Here is a 21,408-nt window from a genome sequence, read left to right as displayed (position 1 = left end):
TCTGGGGCCCCACTACCCAGATGGAAGGAGCTGAGCTCAGGAGCTGTGGCCTAGTGTGTGTGCCTGCCAGGAGGTTGGAGCCAGCGGTCTCAGAGGGTCACATTTGCTCATGGGCCTCCTGGGAGCTCGTTTCACACCCATCCCCACCTGTGCTCAAACCTCCCTAACACTCTCTCAGCACCGTTTGAAAGATCCTCATGCAGCAGGCAGCCCTTCCTTTCAGGGGCACATCATGGTCCTGATACCTTCTCAGCCGGGTGTCCAGTCTCCCTAAAGGCTAGACCGTGTGTGTGACCATACTGTATGTGTCCTCTGCTGTACAAGAGGAGCTAAGGGTCTTGGGGACTGTAGGGAGATTGTGTCTGGTTCTCTGCTGCACTCACCTACCGGATAGCTTCAAGGGGTGTGGGTCCTGGGACATAGCTGAGGAGACCATGACCTTGGAAAAAGGTTCTGGGCCCCATAGGTCACAGCACTGTATCCTATGAGGGGGAGGGTTCAGTGATAAAAGGGGTCATTCTGTAGCTTCAGTCTTATGGGCAGTAGGGAAACGGACAGCATGATGGTCTTCATTGCCTCCAGCTCTGGCCATACCAGAGAACCCAGGCCGTGAAGGAGCCCAGGGAAAATGAAGTGCTGTCCCCATCTCTCCCCACTCATTCTGTTGATTCCCAGGAGAGGGCTGGGGCCAGGCAGTCAGAAGGGGCCCGGTGGCAGTGATGAGTATAGACATACTTTGTGGGCTTCTCAGAATTCTCTAGGACTGGCAGGAAAACAAACAAAAAACGGGGCCTGCTGTTCTTGGGACTATCTCTGCCTTGGTGTCACTCCCCTATAAGACACGCATGTACAAAGATTCACCTCCTCTGGGTAGTATTTGTGACCTGGAGATGCGTTCAAGGGGACTGTCTACAGCCACAGAAGCCAGTTGAGGGAGATGGGTGGGAAGTCAGGCTGGTTAAGGGGAGAGCTGTGGGGCAAGGGTAGTTATAAAGGTGGCAGCCACAGGTGGCCCCTGAGGGCAGTGAGGAAAGGAGCGAGGGCCCACAGTGGCCTCTGGGCCTGGTGGGGTTAATGGGTGGAAGAAGGTCTTTGGGAAGAACAGAGTGAAGGAGGAGACTCTGGCAGGCCAGAATGAGGACATGTAGTTAGGGGGACTTAGAGCAGGACAGGGCCACCAGTGGGGGTGTAGGCAGGAAGGGGTGGATTCCTGAGAGCTGAGCTGTCACTGTGGGTGGTCCCATCCTGCACATATGGACAATCCCGGTCCCTACAGGCACAGCTGGATGGCATCTGCCTAGGACTGGTTTAGGGCATGGTAGTGGGTGTGGGGTACTGGGGTAGACACGTATGCATATGCATGACACAGAATCTCTCCTCCTGGCTTCCCCCTCCCAAGGTTGGGGGGGTGGGCATTTTTCAGATGCAGACCAGTGGTGCCTTGGTTTCCCTGGGATGAGCCCAGAGCACCTCATTCCCTGGGGGCTGTTCTGGCTGTCAGGGGGTTTGGGGTGGGGCACAGGAGATCCAACAGACAGAGGGATGGCTGAATCACAGGAGTGGCCGGCGGGACTCATGGCCTGAAGGCTTGTCTGGGCACCCCCATAGGGTGCGGGGTGAGTCATCTCCAGCTGCAGCCTCCCCCCACCACCATCCTGTTGTCTCCTCTGTCCCCAGGAACCTATTTGAATTCCAGCCTCCAGCAGTCATGTCACTAGTCACTCTGACCTTAAAGCAGCCAAGACTTCTGACCCTAGACAGAGTTGGAGAGGTTTCCCTCAGCATTTGTCAAGAACCTTCCCGGGGAGTCCCGGAAGCCACAGGAGGTGGGGGGCTTTACACTTCAGTAGACTCAGATCCTCTGTCGGGCAGGGGAGGTGGGGGCGGTGTCCTTTGGGACGCAGGGTGGGGGGCGGGCCGCCTGGGACCCCGCCCGCAGCTCCGCCCCCCGGGATCAGGGACTTTTTCTCTGCCGTGGCGGCGGACCGCAGCAACGGCTGGCGGCGGGAGCCGGCGGACAGACAGACCGGCAGGCAAGACCCGGGCTAGGGGTGGGGGAGCGCTGGGCTCGGACTTGCCACAGCCGCGGGCCGAGGGACAGAGCCGGGGGCCTGGCTGACCGACTCCCCCACCCAGGATGAGGCTGCCGCTCCTGGTGGCCGCGCTCTGCGCCGGGATCCTGGCAGGGGCGCTCCGAGTGCGGGCCCAGCAGAGGGAGAGAGGTGGGCACCGCCGGGAAGGACGCCGTCCAAGCCGCTGCACCCTGTCACTTGTGGCTTTCATCCGGGACCCCCCACCACCACGACCCTCCCCGCATCTCTGCTAACTCTCCCCCCACTTCTCAAACCCTCCGCTGCAACCCCGTGCTGGCTCTCCCAAACGGCATCCTATTCTAATGGGTCTCAAACTCTGGCTCTCCAGATGTGCACTGGGTCGCCTACTCTCTGTCACTCCATCCTGGCCCCTTGAGGCCAACCCCAGCCCCCAGATCCGCACCTGCGTCCGTGGCTCTGCCTTCTCTAAACACACCAGTCCTCCATGGAGAGTCTGCTCTGGGCCCCTCCGTGCCACCCTCCAAGTCTCCCAGGCCCAAGGCGGCCTGGGCCGGTTGGCTTAGCTGATGAGGCCTACTCCATCCTCCCCAGCCCCTAGTGCGGAGGGACCATAGCGCAGGGAGGGGTGGGTGGGCTCCAAGAAAAAAGCATGATGGCTCCTCCCTGCCCCAGTGACCTGCACTCGCCTTTATGCTGCTGACATCGTGTTCCTACTTGATGGCTCTTCGTCTATCGGCCGTGGCAACTTCCGTGAAGTGCGTGGTTTCCTGGAGGGACTGGTGCTTCCATTCTCTGGGGCAGCCAGTGCACAAGGTGTGCGCTTTGCTGCTGTGCAGTATAGCGACGATCCACGGTGAGTGGTAGCCCCTGGAGCTGGGAACCCAGAGATCTGGCCAAGATTCTTCCCCCCAGAAGCAGAGAGCCCAGAAACCCCTAGGCCAGGTTTTCGGGAACCCAGAGACACCCTCCCCGCCCCCCCTCCGCCCCGCCCCTGGCCAGGACATCCTGTGGAGACAGAGGCAGGGATCTCCCAGGTAGAGTCCTCACACCTGAGACACCTCCAGTCTATTGTCCTGCCAAAGATGAGGCTGTCTTTTCTAATCTGGAGGTGGAGAGCCCAGGGGCATCAGATGCCCCCTGCCTACTGAACTCTCCATGTTCCAGCCCTCTGCCTCTCCCCTCACACAGGGCCCCCCTGTCTGGCCAACATCCACCTCCCTACAACTAGACCCTTCCTCCCACAATTACTTAATTAACTAGACATCCTGCTGCCCGAGGCAGCGAGCCCCAAGAGCTCCAGCCACCAGCAGAGCACAGAGGGGTATCAGAGGAGTTTGTTAACTTAATGGCTTCAGAGGTGGAGGGCAGGAGTCACAGAACCAAGAGGACCCTCAAGGGGGCCTGATATTCACAGACCTCACCCGGAGGCCTCTTAGAGGCCAGGGCCAGAGGTCTGTTGCCACCTGTTGCCACCTTCCCTCCCCTGTTGCAGGACGGAGTTTGGCCTCGATGCACTTGGCTCAGGCTCAGGTGGCGAGGTGATCCGAGCCATCCGTGAGCTCAGCTATAAGGGGGGCAACACGCGCACGGGGGCTGCAATTCTCCACGTGGCTGACCACATTTTCCTGCCCCAGCTGGCCCGACCTGGTGTCCCCAAGGTGATCTCCCACCCTACCATTCCCCCCACCAAGTTAGCTGCCTGAGGCAGCACTGATTTACCCCCGGCACCTGCCCCAGGTCTGCATCCTCATCACAGATGGGAAGTCGCAGGACCTGGTGGATACGGCTGCCCAGCGGCTGAAGGGGCAGGGGGTCAAGCTGTTTGCTGTGGGTGAGTACCCATCTGGGGTGACAAGTGGGCTATGGCAGGGGCCAGTCAGAGGGCATGTGGACAGCTGAGCTCTGATTGGGCATCACCTCAGGCATCAAGAATGCCGACCCCGAGGAGCTGAAGCGAGTTGCCTCACAGCCGACCAGTGATTTCTTCTTCTTCGTCAACGACTTCAGTATCTTGAGGACACTGCTGCCCCTTGTTTCCCGGAGAGTGTGCACAACTGCTGGTGGTGTACCTGTGACCTTGCCCAGTGAGTTCCTGCCCCCACTTGTGCCCTGACCTAGACCTCTGACCTCCCTCCCCAAACCTGGAGGTGCTGCTTCCATTCCCTGTGCTCCTGACACCGAGCTGGGGGTTCTGCCCTCTGATCCTGCCCTTGAGGTGCTGATCTGACCTTATGTGCCCCCGACCCTTGACCCCAATGCTACACTTTAAGTCTGACCCCTGATCCTCCTGCCTGATTGCCTGACTCCTCACCCTTCCCAGCTGATGACTTGACATCTGGGCCACGAGACCTGGTGCTGTCCGAAGCAGGCAGTCAATCCTTGAGAGTACGGTGGACGGCGGCCAGTGGCCCTGTGACTGGCTACAAGGTCCAGTACGCTCCTCTGACAGGACTGGGACAGCCACTGCCAGGCGAGCGGCGGGAGGTAAGGATGTCAGGAGTGGTAGGTGGAGGGCTGGGGACTTGGCTGGGCAAGGTAAAGTGATCTCTGGCCTTGGGCAGGTGAGCATCCCAGCTGGTGAGACCAGCACACAGCTGCAGGGTCTCCGGCCACTGACTGAGTACCAAGTGACCGTGGTAGCCCTCTACGCCAACAGCATCGGGGAGGCTGTGAGCGGGACAGCTCGGACCAGTGAGCAATTCTGCTAACCTCTGACCCCGTTCATCTAATTGCCCAGTAACCCCTTCCCACCCCTGACTCCACTAATCCCTGCTGGACCTTCCCCCAGCTTCCCTGGAGGGGCCAGAGCTGACCATCCAGAATACCACAGCCCACAGCCTCCTGGTGGCCTGGCGGAGTGTGCCAGGTGCCACTGGCTACCGTGTGACATGGCGGGTCCTCAGTGGTGAGTGAGAAGTGTGGGCTGAGGGGGATCTTGGCACATCAGACAGGGTTGTAGGGTCCTAAGTCTGCAAGGCGCGCTGATCCCTTGGTGCTCGCCCTGCCCCCCCCCCCCCCCGCCCGTGCAGGTGGTGTCACACAGCAGCAGGAGCTGGGCCCTGGGCAGGGGTCAGTGTTGCTGCGTGACTTGGAGCCTGGCACAGACTACGAGGTGACTGTGAGCACCCTGCTCGGCCGTAGCGTAGGATCTGCCGCCTCCCTGACTGCCCGTACTGGTGAGAAGGCTGGGTGCTTTCTTCGCGCTGGGTAGGCAGGCGGGCAGGGCACAGAGGCCACTGACATCCCCTGTGCTCTGGGCAGATGCTTCCGTTGAACAGACCCTGCGCCCAGTCATCCTGGGGCCCACATCCATTCTCCTTTCCTGGAACTTGGTGCCTGAGGCCCGCGGCTATCGGCTAGAATGGCGGCGTGAGAGTGGTCAGTGCAGGGGAGAGGGGCGGGCGGGCAGGGTCAGGCTCGGCTTCAGCCAGCCTGACGCTGTCGTCTTGCAGGCTTGGGGGTGCCACAGAAGGTGGTACTGCCCTCTGATGTGACCCGCTACCAGCTGGATGGGCTGCAACCAGGCACTGAGTATCGCCTCACGCTCTATACTCTGCTGGAGGGCCGCGAGGTAGCCACGCCTGCAACTGTGGTCCCCACCGGTGAGGGCTCTGTGGGCCTTGCCAAGTGAGAGGGGAAGGTACAGGGGCCTGGGGCAGCCTTTAATGCTGTGCTCTCCAACAGGGCCAGAGCTGCCTGTGGGCCCTGTGACGGACTTGAAGGCAACCGAGCTTCCTGGGCAGCGGGTGCGAGTATCCTGGAGCCCGGTCCCCGGTGCCACCGAGTACCGCATCACTGTGCGCAGCACACAGGGTGAGGTGGACACAGCCACACCCGGACACACATTAAAGTTCCAGCTTTTGCAGTCTGACTACACCTTCACCCCAACACATTGTACCTCTGGGTTTCTACAGCCTGCTCCTGTCTCCTTGTCCGACTATCCCCCAAGGTGGAACTGAGCCCAGGCCTGTCACGGTGTCTTTCTGCTCCCAGCCCTGCCTCAGCCCATCTTCTCACCCGGATCTGTCTCCACTCCCTGCCCTGCATCCCTGCCTGCAGCTTTGGCCCTTCTCCACAATCACTGCCCTTCTGTTACTCTAGCTGGAACCACTGTCCACACTGACCTCTCATCCCCCGTCCCCATCCAGTACTGACCCCCATTACCCCACATCACTGTCTATCAATGACCTGTCAACTCATATCACTATCCACTGATTTCTGTCATCCTACATTCCATGTCCCTGTCCACTGACTCCTATCATCCTGTATCTCCGTTCATCACTGGTGCATTATCCTGTGTCATTGTTCATCACTGACCGCCATCATCCCACATCCCTGTGTCTCACGGACCCCTGCCCACCTACTCTGCCTTCTCTCTTAGGGGTTGAGCGGACCCTCGTGCTTCCTGGGAGTCAAACAGCCTTTGACTTGGATGATGTCCGGGCTGGCCTAAGCTACACTGTGCGGGTGTCTGCTCGAGTGGGCAGCCGTGAGGGCGGTGCCAGCACCCTCACTGTCCGCCGGGGTGAGCACACAGGAGGGCTGTGGGGGGACAGCTCCTTGATTCACTCTGGTCCCGGTCTTGACCTCTGACCTCTGCCTTTAACCCCCAGAACCGGAACCCCCACTTGCCATCCCAGGGCTGCGAGTTGTGGCATCAGATGCAACACGGGTGAGGGTGGCCTGGGGACCTGTTCCTGGAGCCAGTGGATTTCGGATTAGCTGGAGGACAGACAGTGGTCAGTGTGGGGTGTGTGGGAGGGCTGTGGAGAGGAACAACTAGGGTTTGGGGGATTGAGGGGGCAGGCAAGAGCCATGCCAACACTCCCCTCTGACCCTAGGTCCGGAGTCCAGCCAGACATTGCCCCCGGAATCCACTGCCACAGATATCATGGGGCTACGGCCTGGAACCTCCTACCAGGTGGCTGTGTCAGCACTGCGAGGGAGAGAGGAGGGTCCCCCTGTGGTCATCGTGGCTCGCACTGGTCAGGGCCTGACCCAGCCCCTTGACTGGCTATCTCCAGTGCCCCTTCAGACCCCCCTGCCCCCCTTCGCAGATCCTTGTTTCGCTCCAGAACAGCCTCCCTCTTCAGATTCCCACTGCCTTCTCCCTCAGAGTCCTGCTTTCTCCTTCAGCCTCCCTTGCCTCCTCTTAAGCCCCCATCTTCTTCAGATTCCTCTGCCTCTCCTCAAAGATCCCACTCTCTTTGCCCTCAGATTTTCACCACCTCATCTCTCAGGCTCCCACTGCTTTTTCTGCTCCACCTTGCTCTCCTCTTAGGCTTAAACTTTTCCCTTTGTCAGACCCCCTCACTGCCTCCTCAGACCTCCATCAGAACCCTATTATCTTCTCTGTCAGACCCTCTTCTCTTTGATTCCTATCACCTGCCACCTCAGATTCCCACTATCTCCTCTGTCAGATCCCCAGTTCTTCCCCCATCTGGCCCATTAACTACCTCCTCCATCGGATCCCTGCCTCCTTTTAGACTCTCACAGCCTTCTATTAGATAGTTCCCCAAAACCTCCTCCATCAGACCCTCCACTGCCTCCTCCATTGGACTTCCCATTGCCTCTCCCCACAGACCCACTAGGCCCAGTGAGGACTGTTCATGTGACGCAGACCAGCAGCTCATCTGTCACCATCTCCTGGAACAGGGTTCCTGGTGCCACGGGATACAGGGTCTCCTGGCACTCAGGCCATGGTGGGGACCAGGGGTTTTGGAGGGGACCAGAAGTTTTAGAGGGTCATGGGGGGCAGGTCTGGGTGGAATAGGGGCTGGGGGTTTTTATTAAAGGTCCAGGTGGGGCATTGGGGGGCAGAGTCTAGCTAGCCCTGGAGCTGCGTCCATCCTCACTCCCAGGCCCAGAGAAATCCCAGTTGGTTTCTGGAGAGGCCACAGTGGCTGAGCTGGATGGGCTGGAGCCAGATACGGAGTACACGGTGCATGTGTGGCCTCATGTGGCCGGTGTGGATGGGACACCCGCCTCTGTGGTTGTGAGGACAGGTGAGTGGGCCCTGGCCAGCTGGAAATCACATCTCATTGGCTACCCCGCCCCAGTTGACCACTCCATCACTGCTCAGTGAGTTCGCCACATTGACTAAGTGTCCACCCTCAGCGACCTCCTGGCTGCCCCACACTGCCCACTCTGGGGCACTGGCCTCATCCCTCTCAGAGTTTGCCTACACTGACCGGTCCATACTAACCTCACACTGACCTTCAGACCTTCCTGCGTTGACCATGTTTGCACTGCCACCCCTTTCTCTGCCAGCCATCCAGTGGCCCCTGACCCCTTCCCCTGCCTTTGCCCTCAGACCCTGCGCCCGTGGGCAGTGTGTCGAAGCTGCAGATCCTCAATGCCTCCAGTGATGTTCTGCGGGTCACCTGGGTCGGGGTCACTGGAGCCACAGCCTACAGACTGGCCTGGGGCCGAAGCGAGGGTATGGTTCCCTGACCCTGCCCTTGTCCTTCCTGGCTGGGACTGCCCTCTCTGGTAAACCACCCCCACCCCGACCGTTGCCCCATGCTTGCCTGGCCAGGTGGCCCCACAAGACAGCAGATGCTCCCAGGAAACACGGACTCCGCCGTAATACGGGGCCTCGAAGGCGGAGTCAGCTACTCGGTGCGAGTGACTGCTCTTGTGGGGGACCGTGAGGGAGCACCGGTCTCCATTGTCGTCACCACGCGTAGGCGGAGCTTGGGCTGGGGCGAGTCTGGGATTGGCCTCCACGGTTTGGGGGCGGGGTTTGTGCTCTGCGGGTTAAAGGGGGAAGGAAGGATGAAGCCTGGGATGGGAAAAGGGGTTGGTTGGGATTGGCTTAGGAGCCAGTTGGAGGGCGGAGCCTCCCTGAGTCCCTTGCTTTCCCTGTAGCGCCTGAGGCTCCGCCAGCCCTGGAGACCCTTCGCGTAGCGCGGCGAGGCGAGCACTCGCTGAGTCTGCGCTGGCAGCCGGTGCCGGGGGCACACGGCTTCCGTCTGCGTTGGCGACCCGAGGGTGAGAGGTTTCCCTCGGTAGGGGGTCAGGGACCGATGGGGGCGGGGCTGGGGGCGGGGTAGGAGAGGTAGGTCAGTGAGTGGGCCACGTCTGTCAGTGTCAGTGGGGGGATGTGCTGTGCGCTGGGATCAGTCATGCGGGGTCAGTAAAGAGAACAGGGTGAGCGAGAATGAGGAAGATCGGTTAGGAGGGTGGATCTGGTTAGCAGGGTCAGTCAGTGAGGTGGGCGAGATCATTAATGCCCGTCTGTAGCATCTTCCCACATGCCTTGGGTCCCCACTTCCATGCCTGCCCCAGGTGGCCAGGAACAGTCCCGGGTCTTGGGGCCCGATATCAGCAGCTATGAACTGGATGGGCTGGAATCAGCAACCCCATACCGAGTGTGGCTGAGCGTTTTGGGGTCAGCTGGAGAAGGGCCCCCCACAGAAGTGATTGCACGCACGGGTGAGCCCAGAGTCCACTCTTCCCTGGTGTGATGTTTCCCCCACTGATAACCCGCACTGGTTTCCTGCACCCCGTGGCCGTGAGTGACTCCTCCTGTAGCCCCTTACCACTCCTGACCCCAGCATGATCTCCCTTGACACTTCCTTTGCTAAGATGATCCTGCCCCAGAACCTCTTCAGATGATCTCTCTCTTCTGGGTTCTCAGGACATAGACTCTGATCCCTGGTTTTTGATTCCTTCTTCAGAGTCACCCCGGGTGCCAAGCACTGAACTGCGTGTGGTGGACACTTCAATTGACTCAGTGACTCTGGCCTGGACCCCAGTGTCTGGAGTATCCAGCTATATTCTGTCCTGGCAGCCGCTCAGACGCCCTGGCCAAGGTGAAGGGGAGGCCAGGATTGGGGTGGGCTGGCAGTTGGGGCTCTGTGGAAGACCTCCTGTTTAAACAGGTTTTATCTTTTGCAGACATCCCTGGGGCCTCACAGACACTTCCAGGGATCTCGAACTCCCAGCAGGTGACAGGGCTAGAACCTGGCATCTCCTATACCTTCTCCTTGACACCCATCCGGGAGGGTATACGGGGTCCTGAGGCCTCTGTCACACAGAACCCAGGTAAGGTGGGCACAGTGGGAGGGGCTTAAGGGGGTAGCTAGATGGGCCAGCTGCTTCAGTAACTCAGCCCCTTTCCTGCAGTGTGTCCCCATGGCCAGATGGATGTGGTGTTCCTGCTGCACACCACTCAGGACAATGCTCATCGTGCAGAGGCCGTAAAGCGAGCCCTGGAGCGTCTGGTGTCTGCGCTTGGGCCTCTTGGGCCACAGGCAATCCAGGTTTGGCCCCGGAGACAAACAGACCCCTTCCTATCCCAGCCCTTCCCCATCCCACACTTCACAGCAGCTACCATTTCCCTCCTCCACCACTGGTCCAATCTGTCTCCCAGCCCTTTCCAGGCTCCAGATCTCCTCATCTGCTGGTTGGCTGCCTATACTGCCATCACTGCTGACCCCCTAGTGTTCAGGTTTAGTCCCATTCCCTGAGCTCTATATCCCGCCCCCCCTCCCCGCCCCGATAGGCTCTGCCATCCTTGCTTTGCCATCTTCCCCAGGCTCTGTGTTCCCCCACCCCAGGTTGGCCTCCTGTCCTACAGTCATCGGCCCTCCCCACTGTTCCCACTGAATAGCTCCTATGATCCTAACATCATCCTGCAGAAGATCCGCAGCATCCCTTACATGGACCCAAGTGGGAACAACCTGGGTAAGGACTGCATTGTACATGGACTCTTGGGGCCTACCTGTTGGGAGCTGGGTGCCCTGGGTTCTGACATGTTTTCTCCCAGGCACAGCTGTGGTTACTGCTCACAGACACCTATTAGCACCAGATGCTCCTGGGCGCCGCCAGCATGTACCAGGGGTAATGGTTTTGCTAGTAGATGAGCCCTTGAGAGGTGACATCTTCAACCCTATCCGTGAGGCCCAGGCTGCTGGTGAGGAGGAGGGCTGGTGGGGATGGGGCCTGGGAGTCGGGCTGGCTCCAGCAGGGTTGTCATGCAGGCTGCCGGACCCCTCCTTAGGGCTCAGAGTGATGATACTGGGCCAGGCTGGAGCTGACCCGGAACAGTTGCGTCGCTTGGTGCCAGGCATGGACCCTGTCCAAACTTTCTTTGCTGTGGATGACGGTCCAAGCTTGGACCGGGCAGTCAGTGGTTTGGCAACATCCCTGTGTCAGACAGCCTTGGCCACTCAGGTTTGCAAGGGGCCTCTGGGGGAGGGGTGACTGGTGGGGGAGAGGGCGCTGGAGACTCTTGGGACAATTGCCTAGCCTCAAAAAGACCTTATGTCCACAGCCAGAGCCAGAGCCTTGCACATTGCATTGTCCAAAGGTAAGTGTCCAGGGTTGAGAGGATGGGCGAGGGCCACACCCGGGGCTAGCCACTCTGACCCTCATGTAATGTATCTTTCCCCAGGGTCAGAAAGGGGAACGTGGAGAGATGGTGAGTGACCCTATTTGGGGGCAGAGAATGGTTGGGGGTCAGTGTGGCTGGGGGAAGTTGGTGGCACAGGGCTCACTGATCACCCTTCCTAGGGCCTGAAAGGACAAGCCGGGCCTCCTGGCCCCCCCGGCCTCCCGGTGAGTGCCTCCCCACGCCTGTCCTCTGCCCCCTGACCAGAGTACTGCTTCCTTACCTGCTCTCTCCTCTCAGGGCAGGGCTGGTGCTCCTGGACCCCCAGGGCCTCCTGGAAGTACCGTTGCAAAGGGTGAGAGGGTGAGTGGAAATCATTGGGGTTCCCCGAAGACACTCCTCCAAGTGTTCTCAGGGTTTTTAGAAGACAGAAGTAGAGAGCAGGGCTAGAACCGCAAGGGTGTTAGAAGTCTAAGTGGACATTTAAACCACACCAGAGACTCTTGGGCAGGGCCTACAGTAGAGCAGCCAGTGGGGTTTTGAGACTCCCCCCGAGAGCCTGGGTGTAAGTTCTAAATCCCAGAGGCAGGGAAGGCCCCTCCACCTCATCATTGCCCTGGTACCTGGGATGAGTCCCTATTTAGCTCAGAAGGGCTGCTTCTCTGCCCCACTGCTCCACCCCAGCAACACTCAGGGGCCTGTGGGGTGGGAATCTAGATAAAGAATAGTCTCGGCTCCTCCGGCAAACCAAGGGCACGGAGGGAGGGTCCCTTCCTGCCCTGACCTCTTTGACTCCTTAGGGCTTTCCTGGGGCAGATGGGCCTCCAGGCAGCCCTGGCCGCCCTGGGACTCCTGGAACCCCTGGCTCCAAGGTAAGCAAGCCTTGCCCTTGCAGGTCACTTGGTAGGACTCTTTGCTTGAGTGGGTGAGTAGGTGGTCTGACTGCCCTGACTTCTTCCATTTACAGGGCTCCCCAGGGTGGCCTGGCCCTCGTGGAGATCCAGTGAGTTGCTTTCCCTTCTTTGCTCACCCAGTGTCTTCCCAAAGTTCTTTCTGGAGGGTGGGGACCCGTTGGGGGTGGGCAGTGTGGATGCGCTTGAGCCCAAGCATCACCCTTTGCTCTATTTTGTCCTCAGGGAGAGCGAGGACCTCGAGGCCCAAAGGGGGAGCCGGTAGGTGAAGGGGGAAGGGAGGGAGCCAGGATGTCCCAGGGAGGAACAGGCTGGATGCTATGCGGGGCCTGTGGCATGATAAGGAATACCTGGGTACCTCTGGGAACTTCTCCCGCCTCAAGGCTCCCATGCCCTGAATCCTGCCCTTTGCTTTCTGACCTGCAGGGAGATCCCGGACGAGTCATTGGAGGCGAAGGCCCAGGGCTTCCTGGGCAGAAAGGGGACCCTGGACCTCCAGTAAGTTCTAGGATGTGTGGGGGCAAGAGGTGTGTGGTGGGGAACCAGCAGGAGACAGGGTAGGAGTAAGGGTCAGTGGGGTTGTACTTTATACTTTGTCTCCTCCATTAGGGCCTCCCTGGATCCCGTGGCCCACTGGGGGACCCAGGACCCCGTGGTCCCCCAGGACTTCCTGGAACGACTGTGAAGGTGACAACATGATCCCTTTATGGTCTCATGACCTCAATGTGATCCAGTGACCTGGTGACCCCGTTTGAACCCATATAACCCCTACTGGTTGCTCTGACCCCATATGACCCCTTAGCCCCCCATGACTCCTCAGTTCCTCCGTGACCTTTGTAATCCGATTTGTCCCCATGACCTTCATTTCTCCTGGTATATTTGGGAGTGGAGGTGTGGCCCAGGGTCATGGAGTCATGATCTGTCTTCCAGGGTGACAAAGGCGATCGTGGGGAGCGGGTAAGTGAGGGGCAAGGTGTCCTGGGGGTGGCTTGGAGTCTGATTCCCATTGGCTGGCTCCTGACCTACTGTTCTCTCTCAGGGCCCCCCAGGACCAGGTGATGGTGGCACTGTTCCAGGGGAGCCTGGGCTGCCGGTGAGGGAGCCTTGAGGCTCTGCTGGGGAACTTGGGGGCCATCTCAGGGGTGTGGATACTGAGGCTGAGGCTCTTCTGGGGCAGTGGGTGGGTGCTGGGCCTCATAGTTTGGGGCTCACATTTTCACTCACTTTCTCCTAGGGTCTTCCCGGAGGCCCTGGACCCCAAGGCCCAGTTGGCCCCTCTGGAGAGAAAGGAGAAAAGGTGGGAGGCCTGACCTCTTGGTGTGCCCATTCTGGGGCGGAGGCTGAGGGAGGTAGGGTCTTCTACTCATCTGTTTCTCCTTCAGGGTGACTGTGAGGATGGAGCCCCAGGCCTCCCAGGACAACCTGGGAGCCCGGGTGAGCGGGTGAGTGTAGGGGCAAGGGTTCTGAGGGATGGGCACATCTCCCTCAACTTCCCACCCTCTATCCTATGCTTATGCCCAAACTCAAGTCTCCAAACCCCTTCTAGGGCCCACGAGGACCTCCTGGGGACATTGGCCCCAAAGTAAGTGCTATTTTGGGAGGTCAGGTGTGGGGTGTGACCACTGGGACAATTCTAGGACTGGGGGCTGGGGGAGGATCAGGAGATGAGGGCTCTCAGCAGGTCAGAGGTTGTAGTTTTGGAGGCAGGATAGCTAGAGTTTGAGATGCCTTCTCTAGGGTTTGACAGTCAAGGCGCCTCTCCTATCTCTCTCCCCTTAGGGTGACCGAGGACTGAAAGGGGCTGTGGGTGAGATTGGAGAGAAGGTAAGTGCAGCCTAGGGGTTTCTCAGGGCCCCAGAGGGTCTGTGGCCAGACTCAGCTCTGACCCATTCTGTTCCATCAGGGTGAACGTGGACCCCCTGGCCCAGTGGGACCGCAGGTGAGCCCTCTGGCCTGATGCCAGTGTCCAGCTGACCTGTGCTCTGTGCCCCTTCCTGGTTCTGACTTCTCAACCTTGATGCCCCCTGTCCCTGGCCCTCCACCTCTCCTCACATGACTCTTGCTGATGCAGGCTCCAACCCTTAACCCCCGGGACCTGCTTTTTACTTCCTGACCCTGCTGAACTGACCTTGACTTCCACTGATCTGGACTCTGTCACCCCTCAGTTTGACCCCTGTTGCCTAAATCCTGACCTTTTGTGCCCTCTCTTCAGCATCCCCACAATTTCTAGCCCTTGCTTGCTACTATCTCCCTGCCCATCCCCCTGGATCAGCATTTCTGCTCTTCTTTCCCAGGGGTTGCCTGGAGTGGCTGGACGTCCGGGAGCTGAGGGGCCCGAAGTGAGTCTGTGACTATGGTAGGATGGGGAGAGGGGTTTTCAAGGGTTCCTCCTGCTCTGGCTTCATACCTTTTCCATATGCAGGGGCCGCCAGGACCCACTGGCCGCAGAGGAGAGAAGGTGAGTCATTGCCTGGGGGTCAGTCCCTCCCACCCCCTGCACTTGGGATTGTGGCAGGTGGGACACCAGGACCTGGAGTTCCTAGATGGGTCTCTGACTCATCCCTGCCCCCATCCTTTTTCCACAGGGGGAGCCTGGTCGCCCTGGGGACCCTGCAGTGGTGAGCAAAGGGAGGATGGGGCTCTGAGCACAGCGTGGCTCCTTGAGCACTAGCCTGCCTGTAGACCAGTATTCTAGGCTGAAACCCCATAACCTTGGGACCATGGGAAGGCTAAGAGTTCTGTGACTCTCCTGATGCCACCATGCATCTCCCGACTCTTGGCTGTAACCTGTGACCCTGTGACCATCATACAGGTCATGAACTCTGTGTAACCCCTGCCCTGCTCCCAGCGGTGACTCTGTGACCTCTGGACAGAGACTGAGCTCTATGACTTCTAGTTCCATATTACCTCATCCCCAGTCAATCACGTAGTACTGTGATCCCCAGGCAGGGCCAAGTGTGTCTGTCCTGTTTGTTTTCAGGGACCTGATGGTGCTGGGGCCAAAGGAGAGAAGGTAATTCTGGCGAGAGTGAAATGGAGGCTGATCCAGGGTTGAGGTCAAGGTCATGGGGTCTGCCTTTAGGCTTTCCTGGAGGCCCCTGGAAGTCATAGGGTTGTGGCATGATTACTGGATTGTGGGGTCATGGAACCTGGGGCTGATGCTGATGGTTGATGGTCTTTGTTACTCCCAGGGAGATGTGGGGCCCACGGGGCCTAGAGGAGCTACAGGAGTCAAAGGGGAGCGGGTGAGTGAAGGGACAGTGTCTAAGGGGGTAGGGCAGGTGAGGGTTGTGCTCCCTGACTTCTGATCCTTTCACCACAGGGCCCACCTGGCTTGGTTCTTCAAGGAGACCCTGGCCCCAAAGGAGACCCTGGAGACCGGGTGAATAAATGTGGGGCTGGGGAGTGTGGCAGGAGATGAGGTAGTACCCGGGAGTCCCAACTAAGTCCTGTACTCCCCCCTACACCCTGCAGGGTCCCATTGGCCTGACAGGCAGAGCAGGACCCCCGGTGAGTACCTATGACCTTGGGTAACCTCAAGGTTTCTGGGGTTACCACCCCTCAGGGACTGGCTGCTATGTGCATCCTGCATCACCCCACTTTTGCCTCCTCCACAGGGTGACTCAGGACCTCCTGGAGAGAAGGGAGACCCTGGGCGGCCTGGCCCCCCAGGACTCGTCGGCCCCCGAGGACGAGATGTAAGAAAGCTGGAGTTGGGGGAGTCTTGGGGGGTAGGAGAATAGAATGTTGCTGTCATCGCGGGGTATCTTAGGACCAGGACTGATTCTCATGTCTCTCAGGGTGAAGTTGGAGAGAAAGGTGATGAAGGTCCCCCGGTAAGACTCCTTCCCACTCTGATTTCTGACCCGGTACCCTTGCATTGTGATCCCACTGGACTGGGGGCTCCCCCAGGTCATCGAATCCATTCCCTTGCCTACTGTCTATCTGGTGCCCAGACCCTTCTCTGCCCCTGCTCCTTGAGTCAGTTTGAGCCCAAGCCACCTGCTCAGTGTGGCTTTCTCTCCATCACCAGGGTGACCCAGGTTTGCCTGGAAAAGCTGGCGAACGTGGCCTTCGGGTGAGGCTGGCAGGGAGAAGTAAGGGGGTGCATATTGTGATGGGAAATTCAGGCATGGTTTTGGGGGTGATGGGGAACCTGAACAGTATGGGGGGTCATGGGAAACCTGCAGAATGCCACGAGGGCCTGTCTCAGACCAGCTGCTCTTCTCAGGGGGCACCTGGAGCTCGGGGACCTGTGGGTGAGAAGGGAGACCAAGGAGATCCTGGAGAGGATGGACGAAATGTGAGTCCTAACCCTGACCCCTAACTCCAACTTCAGCCATCCAGTTCCCAGCCCCCGCTCCTGCCATCCCAACCCTGCAATGATAAACGCTCACAATCCCCTGTGACCCCTTCGTCACAACCCCCAAAGGCCACCAGGATCCCCATGAGTCTTTAGTTTGCTTCCAAAGCTTCCTGAAATTGCTGCCTATCTTGAGTGACCCCTGACTTTCTACAGGGCAGCCCTGGACCATCTGGACCCAAGGGTGACCGTGGGGAGCCGGTGAGTAATGCCAGTGTTCTGGGCTTGGAGGAATGGGAGTTTCCAGTGCTTGGTCTGGTCAGTGTGTACATAAGGGGCCTGGAGGTCAAGGTGGGGAGTATTGATGGCTGTCTCCAGGCCTGACCTGCCTTCTGGGTGTTGGCATTGGGGTGCTTCAGGGAATCGGGGAGCAGAGTTGAGTCTGGGATGAACAGCCATGCCCTGTGATCTTGGGGCTCCTATTGATCATAATCATTTCCTTTCCCAGGGTCTCCCGGGACCCCCTGCACGGCTGGTAAGGGCTTAGCTGGGTGTGGTCCTCTATCCTGTCCCTCACCTGCTCCTGTTGGCGCCACATGGTATCCCTTCATCCCTTCCACTGCCCCCTGTTCCCCTCATGGCCTCCTGATAGCTCCATTGATCCCATAGCCCCTCACTGGCCCCAGTTCTCCTTGTTGAACCATTCACTGACTATCCCCCCCACCCGACAGGTAGACATGGGACTTGGACCCGGAGAGAAGGTATCAGGGTCTGTGGGTGGAGTGAAGCTCTGAGCACAGGGAAGCCCCCTGGTGCCTCCATGATGGGCATGCCTGCAGCCCTAGGGACGTTCCTTCAACCAGCTTGTCTCTGCCACAGGGAGAGCCTGGGGACCGTGGACAGGAGGGTCCTCGAGGACCCAAGGGTGACCCAGGCCCCCCTGGAGCTGCTGGGGAGAGGGTGAGTGTGGTTGGTCCCATGAGGAGGTGTGGGTCTGGGAAAGCCTGGTCTGATTTCTTCCTTCCCCTATCCTCAGGGCATCAGTGGACTCCGGGGGCCCCCAGGCCCTCAGGTGAGTGATACCCTTTGCCCCAGCAGCCTCAGTCCTCCTCTTACCCTCACCTCTTATCTGACCTTGTTCCCTCCAGGGGGACCCAGGTGTCCGAGGCCCAACAGGAGAGAAGGTGAGAGGGCATGGAGGTTTTTAGCCCCGAGCCAGGCTCTTAGGTCCATCTTATCCTTTGAGGCCTCTTACTTCTCTATTTTCCTCAGGGTGACCGGGGTTCACCTGGCCTGGATGGCCGCAGTGGGCTGGATGGTAAACCAGGAGCCCCTGGCCCCCCTGGGCTGCATGTGAGTCATGATGGTCATGGTCTGGTCACACCTTTCCCTTTCCTCTTCATATGACCCCAGCCTCACCTGGGTCTTCTTGGTCTTGATGAACTCGGGAGCTAGGTGGGGTATCTGTGTCTTCTCCTAGAACCTTCCTGGGTGGGGGATGTTAGTGCCTTGCAGGCCTGAGTTCACAGGAACTAGTGGTGTTGTTGGTGGGTGGTGCTCCTGACCCCGTGATCACTGCAGACTCCCTGACTTTGAGTCTCTCCTCAGGGTGCTGCAGGCAAAGCTGGAGACCCAGGGAGAGACGTAAGTGAGGGGAGATCTGTTTGTTTGTTTGTTTTTTTTAACATTTATTCATTTTTGAGAGTGAGAGAGACAGAGCATGAGAAAGGGAGGGGCAGAGAGAGAGGGAGACACAGAATCAGAAGCAGGCTTCAGTCTCCAAGCTGTCAGCACAGGGCCCGATGCCAGGCTTGAACTCACGGACTGCGAGATCATGACCTGAGCCGAAGTCGGACGCTCAACTGACTGAGCCACCTAGGCACCCCAGTGAGGGGAGATCTTAGGCCGGAGGGTGGCTCAGGTCCAGCATAAATTGCCCGGGGTCATCATTTCACAGTACCACTGGGAATAGGAGCAATTGGTCCAGCCCTGTCCTTGGGAGGGGTCTCAGTCCCTGGGAGGCAGGTTTTAGCAGGGTCCAGCTTTCTGACCTTCTTGACCTCGCCTTGCGGGCCTTATTAGGTCCCCCAAGTCCTGTAGGTTATTCCCTTGGGAGTTTTAGTAGGGGGGGCCCCTAACCAATGGAGTCTCTGCCTCAGGGGATTTCAGTGAGACCGCCAAATTTTGGGGGTCTCTACACTCAAGGAGGATCTTAATGGGGTCCTCCCCAGTCCATGGGTGTGCTCCAGGGGCTCTCAGTGGCTCTTTCAACCCTAGCAAAGACTTTTTCCAGGGGCTTCCAGGCCTCCGAGGAGAACACGGACCCCCTGGCCCGTCTGGCCCCCCTGGAGCCCAGGTGAGACTGAGTTTTCATGGTAGCCATGTTTTTAAAGTTTAGTTACATATGTATGTATATAATCTCTACACCCAACGTGGGGCTCGAACTCATGATCCTGAGATCAAGAGCCTCACGCTCTACAAACTGAGCCAGCCAAGCCCCCCTCATGGTACCCTTTTGCCCCGTTACTGCCCTCACCCAATCCCTGACTTAATGATCTGTTCCCACAGGGAAAGCCAGGAGAGGATGGCAAGCCTGGCCTGAATGGGAAAAATGTGAGTTTCTAGAGCAGACACAGGGACACCTACTGAGAAATGTCAGCACGTGTACCCAGACCAGATATGTAGCTGCACATGGGACACACAGACAGACACTTGCTGAGGTATGTCAACACCCATGTACCTAGCCCAGACCTACATACAGATACATACTGAAATCCACGTCACGTGCACATCAGGCAGCCTCGCAGTGAGTTATGTGGGCATGCTGATTTGTGCCCAGATGGACTGACACCTGCTAGAATAACCCACAGCCACGGGATCAGGTGAAGAGCCACAGACACATATTGAGAGGGGCAGACATACTCTCATGAAGCCACATTGACGGATACTTGGAGACTTGTTGACACAGACACTTCCACCCAGACCAGATATGTGCTAAGACATGGGACCAGGGCCACATGTGGACCTGTGCTGAAACATAATGAGACACACATCCAAGGCTCTGGCATGTGACACGTGCATTCATATCCGCAGTCACTCACCTACATATGGCCACACATGTTGACTTGTACACAGATATTGAGACATAGAGACAATTCTCAAGGCACCAGAGACATGTAGACACATGTCCGCCCTGTGTATACATGTACATGCCCATATGTAGATATGAGTCACAATGTGCAGACCAACAGACACCTACTAAGTGCCACCTATGAGGACATAAGACCCATGCATGGATACACATGCTAACACACACACACACACACACACCTACACACACACACACACACACACACACACACACAGATGCATAGATGTGGTATTATATCTAGAAAGCCAGAGATAGAGAACATGTGCAGTTACATGTAGAAGTGAGAAGAGCCACACAGGCATACCCTCAGATGTATAAAGGCTCACTCAAATGGTCATAGGCCGTGCTCCACGACACAGAGGCTTGGAGTCATAGACACAGACATACAATCATCTGAGACCAGCCAAGCCAGTGTCTTGCAGCCAGACACCAGTGAATTTTGGGGCTGATGTGAATCTTGTGCCCACAGGGGGAACCTGGGGACCCTGGAGAAGATGGAAGGAAGGTAAGACCCCTCGCTTGGAGTCTGTTCTGCCCTCAGAATAGGGCCCTATCTAAAGTACCCTTGTCCTCCACAGGGAGAGAAGGGAGATTCGGGCACCCCTGGGAGAGAAGTGAGTGCTGGAGCCTTCTGCAACCTGACCCATGACCCTGTGATATCTGTGATATATGGTTCCACTCTTTTCTGGGGCCTCAGGGTCCTGATCCTGGCTGCATCCCCCACAGGGTCACGAGGGTCCCAAGGGTGAGCGTGGAGCTCCTGGTAGCCCTGGACTCCAGGGTCCCCCAGGCCTCCCTGGGCAGGTGGGCCCTTCTGGCCAGGTGAGTATCCAGGAGGGTCGTTCTAGGACTTGGGAGCGTCGGGGGCCATTATGTTCCCACTGGATACCATCCTGGGATACCATGATCCTATGTGACCTCTTTGTGTTCTCTCATATCTCAGGGTTTTCCTGGAGTTCCAGGAAACACAGGCCCCAAGGTGAGTGTGCATGTGGTGGGTAGGGGGTACGGTGAGGGGCTAGTAGGGTTGAGGCATTTCCCCCCACCTCTCTTTGTGATCACTCTTTGTTCTCAGGGTGACCGTGGGGAGAGTGGACCCAAAGGGGAACAGGTGAGGTCCCCACCTTTCTCACATGCCCAGGTAGCCATAGCTCCCACATGGTGCATGCACACTTCCCCCAGAAACTGGGTCCAGCAACTTGTCTCTTGGTGTCTCCAGGGCCTTCCGGGAGAACGTGGCCTGAGAGGAGAACCTGGGAGCGTGGGGGTGAGTGAAGCTTAGGACCTGGTCCTCGACTCTTATTTGCATGCCTAAAGGAGCCACCTCTATCCTCTTCCCCTTGCCCTGTGGCCCCATGGGTTCTGTCCTGTGTGTTCAGTCTCCTGTCCTATTGGGATTCCCGTAGTCTACACTGGGGGGACCAGGCAATGGGGGCATGCCAGGGAGGGGCTTCCAGGGCCTTGAGCCACCTCAACCAGCGCTAAAGTGTCCTGTGGGCAAGAGGCCTGGAGAAGAGAGTATGGAAGCTGTTTCTGGGAGCAGCGTGGGGCTTCTCTGAGGGCAGCCCCTCACCCAGCTTGTGTCCCCAGAATGTGGAGCGGTTGCTGGAAACGATTGGCATCAAGGTAGGTTGTTTGGGGGCTGGGAGTGG

The 21,408-nt window shown here is 58.4% G+C and overlaps 1 protein-coding gene across 1 annotated transcript in view; it reads left to right on the top strand.

Annotated features, from left to right (window-relative positions):
• The first annotated feature begins 1,989 nt into the window (after nt 1-1,989).
• Nucleotides 1,990-21,408, top strand: part of COL7A1 (collagen type VII alpha 1 chain) — a 31,759-nt gene continuing 12,340 nt past the window's right edge. The window contains exons 1-71 of the mRNA XM_049640366.1: nt 1,990-2,222; nt 2,727-2,907; nt 3,547-3,712; nt 3,792-3,885; nt 3,977-4,138; nt 4,375-4,538; nt 4,616-4,745; nt 4,843-4,959; nt 5,084-5,230; nt 5,316-5,432; nt 5,507-5,656; nt 5,739-5,867; nt 6,436-6,579; nt 6,668-6,793; nt 6,896-7,039; nt 7,637-7,756; nt 7,916-8,059; nt 8,368-8,493; nt 8,593-8,739; nt 8,925-9,047; nt 9,345-9,491; nt 9,737-9,871; nt 9,957-10,103; nt 10,185-10,321; nt 10,619-10,745; nt 10,828-10,974; nt 11,062-11,234; nt 11,335-11,370; nt 11,455-11,481; nt 11,574-11,618; nt 11,692-11,754; nt 12,192-12,263; nt 12,359-12,394; nt 12,528-12,563; nt 12,729-12,800; nt 12,912-12,989; nt 13,233-13,259; nt 13,342-13,395; nt 13,537-13,599; nt 13,685-13,744; nt 13,849-13,884; nt 14,082-14,126; nt 14,206-14,241; nt 14,597-14,641; nt 14,725-14,760; nt 14,888-14,920; nt 15,283-15,315; nt 15,494-15,547; nt 15,625-15,684; nt 15,777-15,812; nt 15,920-16,000; nt 16,103-16,138; nt 16,336-16,380; nt 16,534-16,605; nt 16,822-16,866; nt 17,114-17,140; nt 17,337-17,366; nt 17,485-17,565; nt 17,642-17,677; nt 17,754-17,789; nt 17,878-17,958; nt 18,214-18,249; nt 18,899-18,961; nt 19,174-19,218; nt 20,226-20,261; nt 20,335-20,370; nt 20,483-20,578; nt 20,700-20,735; nt 20,832-20,867; nt 20,976-21,023; nt 21,347-21,382. Of these exons, the coding sequence (XP_049496323.1) occupies nt 2,138-2,222; nt 2,727-2,907; nt 3,547-3,712; nt 3,792-3,885; nt 3,977-4,138; nt 4,375-4,538; nt 4,616-4,745; nt 4,843-4,959; nt 5,084-5,230; nt 5,316-5,432; nt 5,507-5,656; nt 5,739-5,867; nt 6,436-6,579; nt 6,668-6,793; nt 6,896-7,039; nt 7,637-7,756; nt 7,916-8,059; nt 8,368-8,493; nt 8,593-8,739; nt 8,925-9,047; nt 9,345-9,491; nt 9,737-9,871; nt 9,957-10,103; nt 10,185-10,321; nt 10,619-10,745; nt 10,828-10,974; nt 11,062-11,234; nt 11,335-11,370; nt 11,455-11,481; nt 11,574-11,618; nt 11,692-11,754; nt 12,192-12,263; nt 12,359-12,394; nt 12,528-12,563; nt 12,729-12,800; nt 12,912-12,989; nt 13,233-13,259; nt 13,342-13,395; nt 13,537-13,599; nt 13,685-13,744; nt 13,849-13,884; nt 14,082-14,126; nt 14,206-14,241; nt 14,597-14,641; nt 14,725-14,760; nt 14,888-14,920; nt 15,283-15,315; nt 15,494-15,547; nt 15,625-15,684; nt 15,777-15,812; nt 15,920-16,000; nt 16,103-16,138; nt 16,336-16,380; nt 16,534-16,605; nt 16,822-16,866; nt 17,114-17,140; nt 17,337-17,366; nt 17,485-17,565; nt 17,642-17,677; nt 17,754-17,789; nt 17,878-17,958; nt 18,214-18,249; nt 18,899-18,961; nt 19,174-19,218; nt 20,226-20,261; nt 20,335-20,370; nt 20,483-20,578; nt 20,700-20,735; nt 20,832-20,867; nt 20,976-21,023; nt 21,347-21,382 (5,850 nt within the window). The 5' untranslated portion in view covers nt 1,990-2,137. The remainder of the gene's footprint in view (nt 2,223-2,726; nt 2,908-3,546; nt 3,713-3,791; nt 3,886-3,976; nt 4,139-4,374; nt 4,539-4,615; nt 4,746-4,842; nt 4,960-5,083; nt 5,231-5,315; nt 5,433-5,506; nt 5,657-5,738; nt 5,868-6,435; nt 6,580-6,667; nt 6,794-6,895; nt 7,040-7,636; nt 7,757-7,915; nt 8,060-8,367; nt 8,494-8,592; nt 8,740-8,924; nt 9,048-9,344; nt 9,492-9,736; nt 9,872-9,956; nt 10,104-10,184; nt 10,322-10,618; nt 10,746-10,827; nt 10,975-11,061; nt 11,235-11,334; nt 11,371-11,454; nt 11,482-11,573; nt 11,619-11,691; nt 11,755-12,191; nt 12,264-12,358; nt 12,395-12,527; nt 12,564-12,728; nt 12,801-12,911; nt 12,990-13,232; nt 13,260-13,341; nt 13,396-13,536; nt 13,600-13,684; nt 13,745-13,848; nt 13,885-14,081; nt 14,127-14,205; nt 14,242-14,596; nt 14,642-14,724; nt 14,761-14,887; nt 14,921-15,282; nt 15,316-15,493; nt 15,548-15,624; nt 15,685-15,776; nt 15,813-15,919; nt 16,001-16,102; nt 16,139-16,335; nt 16,381-16,533; nt 16,606-16,821; nt 16,867-17,113; nt 17,141-17,336; nt 17,367-17,484; nt 17,566-17,641; nt 17,678-17,753; nt 17,790-17,877; nt 17,959-18,213; nt 18,250-18,898; nt 18,962-19,173; nt 19,219-20,225; nt 20,262-20,334; nt 20,371-20,482; nt 20,579-20,699; nt 20,736-20,831; nt 20,868-20,975; nt 21,024-21,346; nt 21,383-21,408) is intronic.

The sequence above is a fragment of the Panthera uncia genome, chromosome A2, assembly GCF_023721935.1.
Source record: "Panthera uncia isolate 11264 chromosome A2, Puncia_PCG_1.0, whole genome shotgun sequence".
In the NCBI taxonomy this organism is placed as follows: domain Eukaryota; kingdom Metazoa; phylum Chordata; class Mammalia; order Carnivora; family Felidae; genus Panthera; species Panthera uncia.
This window is presented reverse-complemented; position numbering and strand designations above follow the sequence as displayed.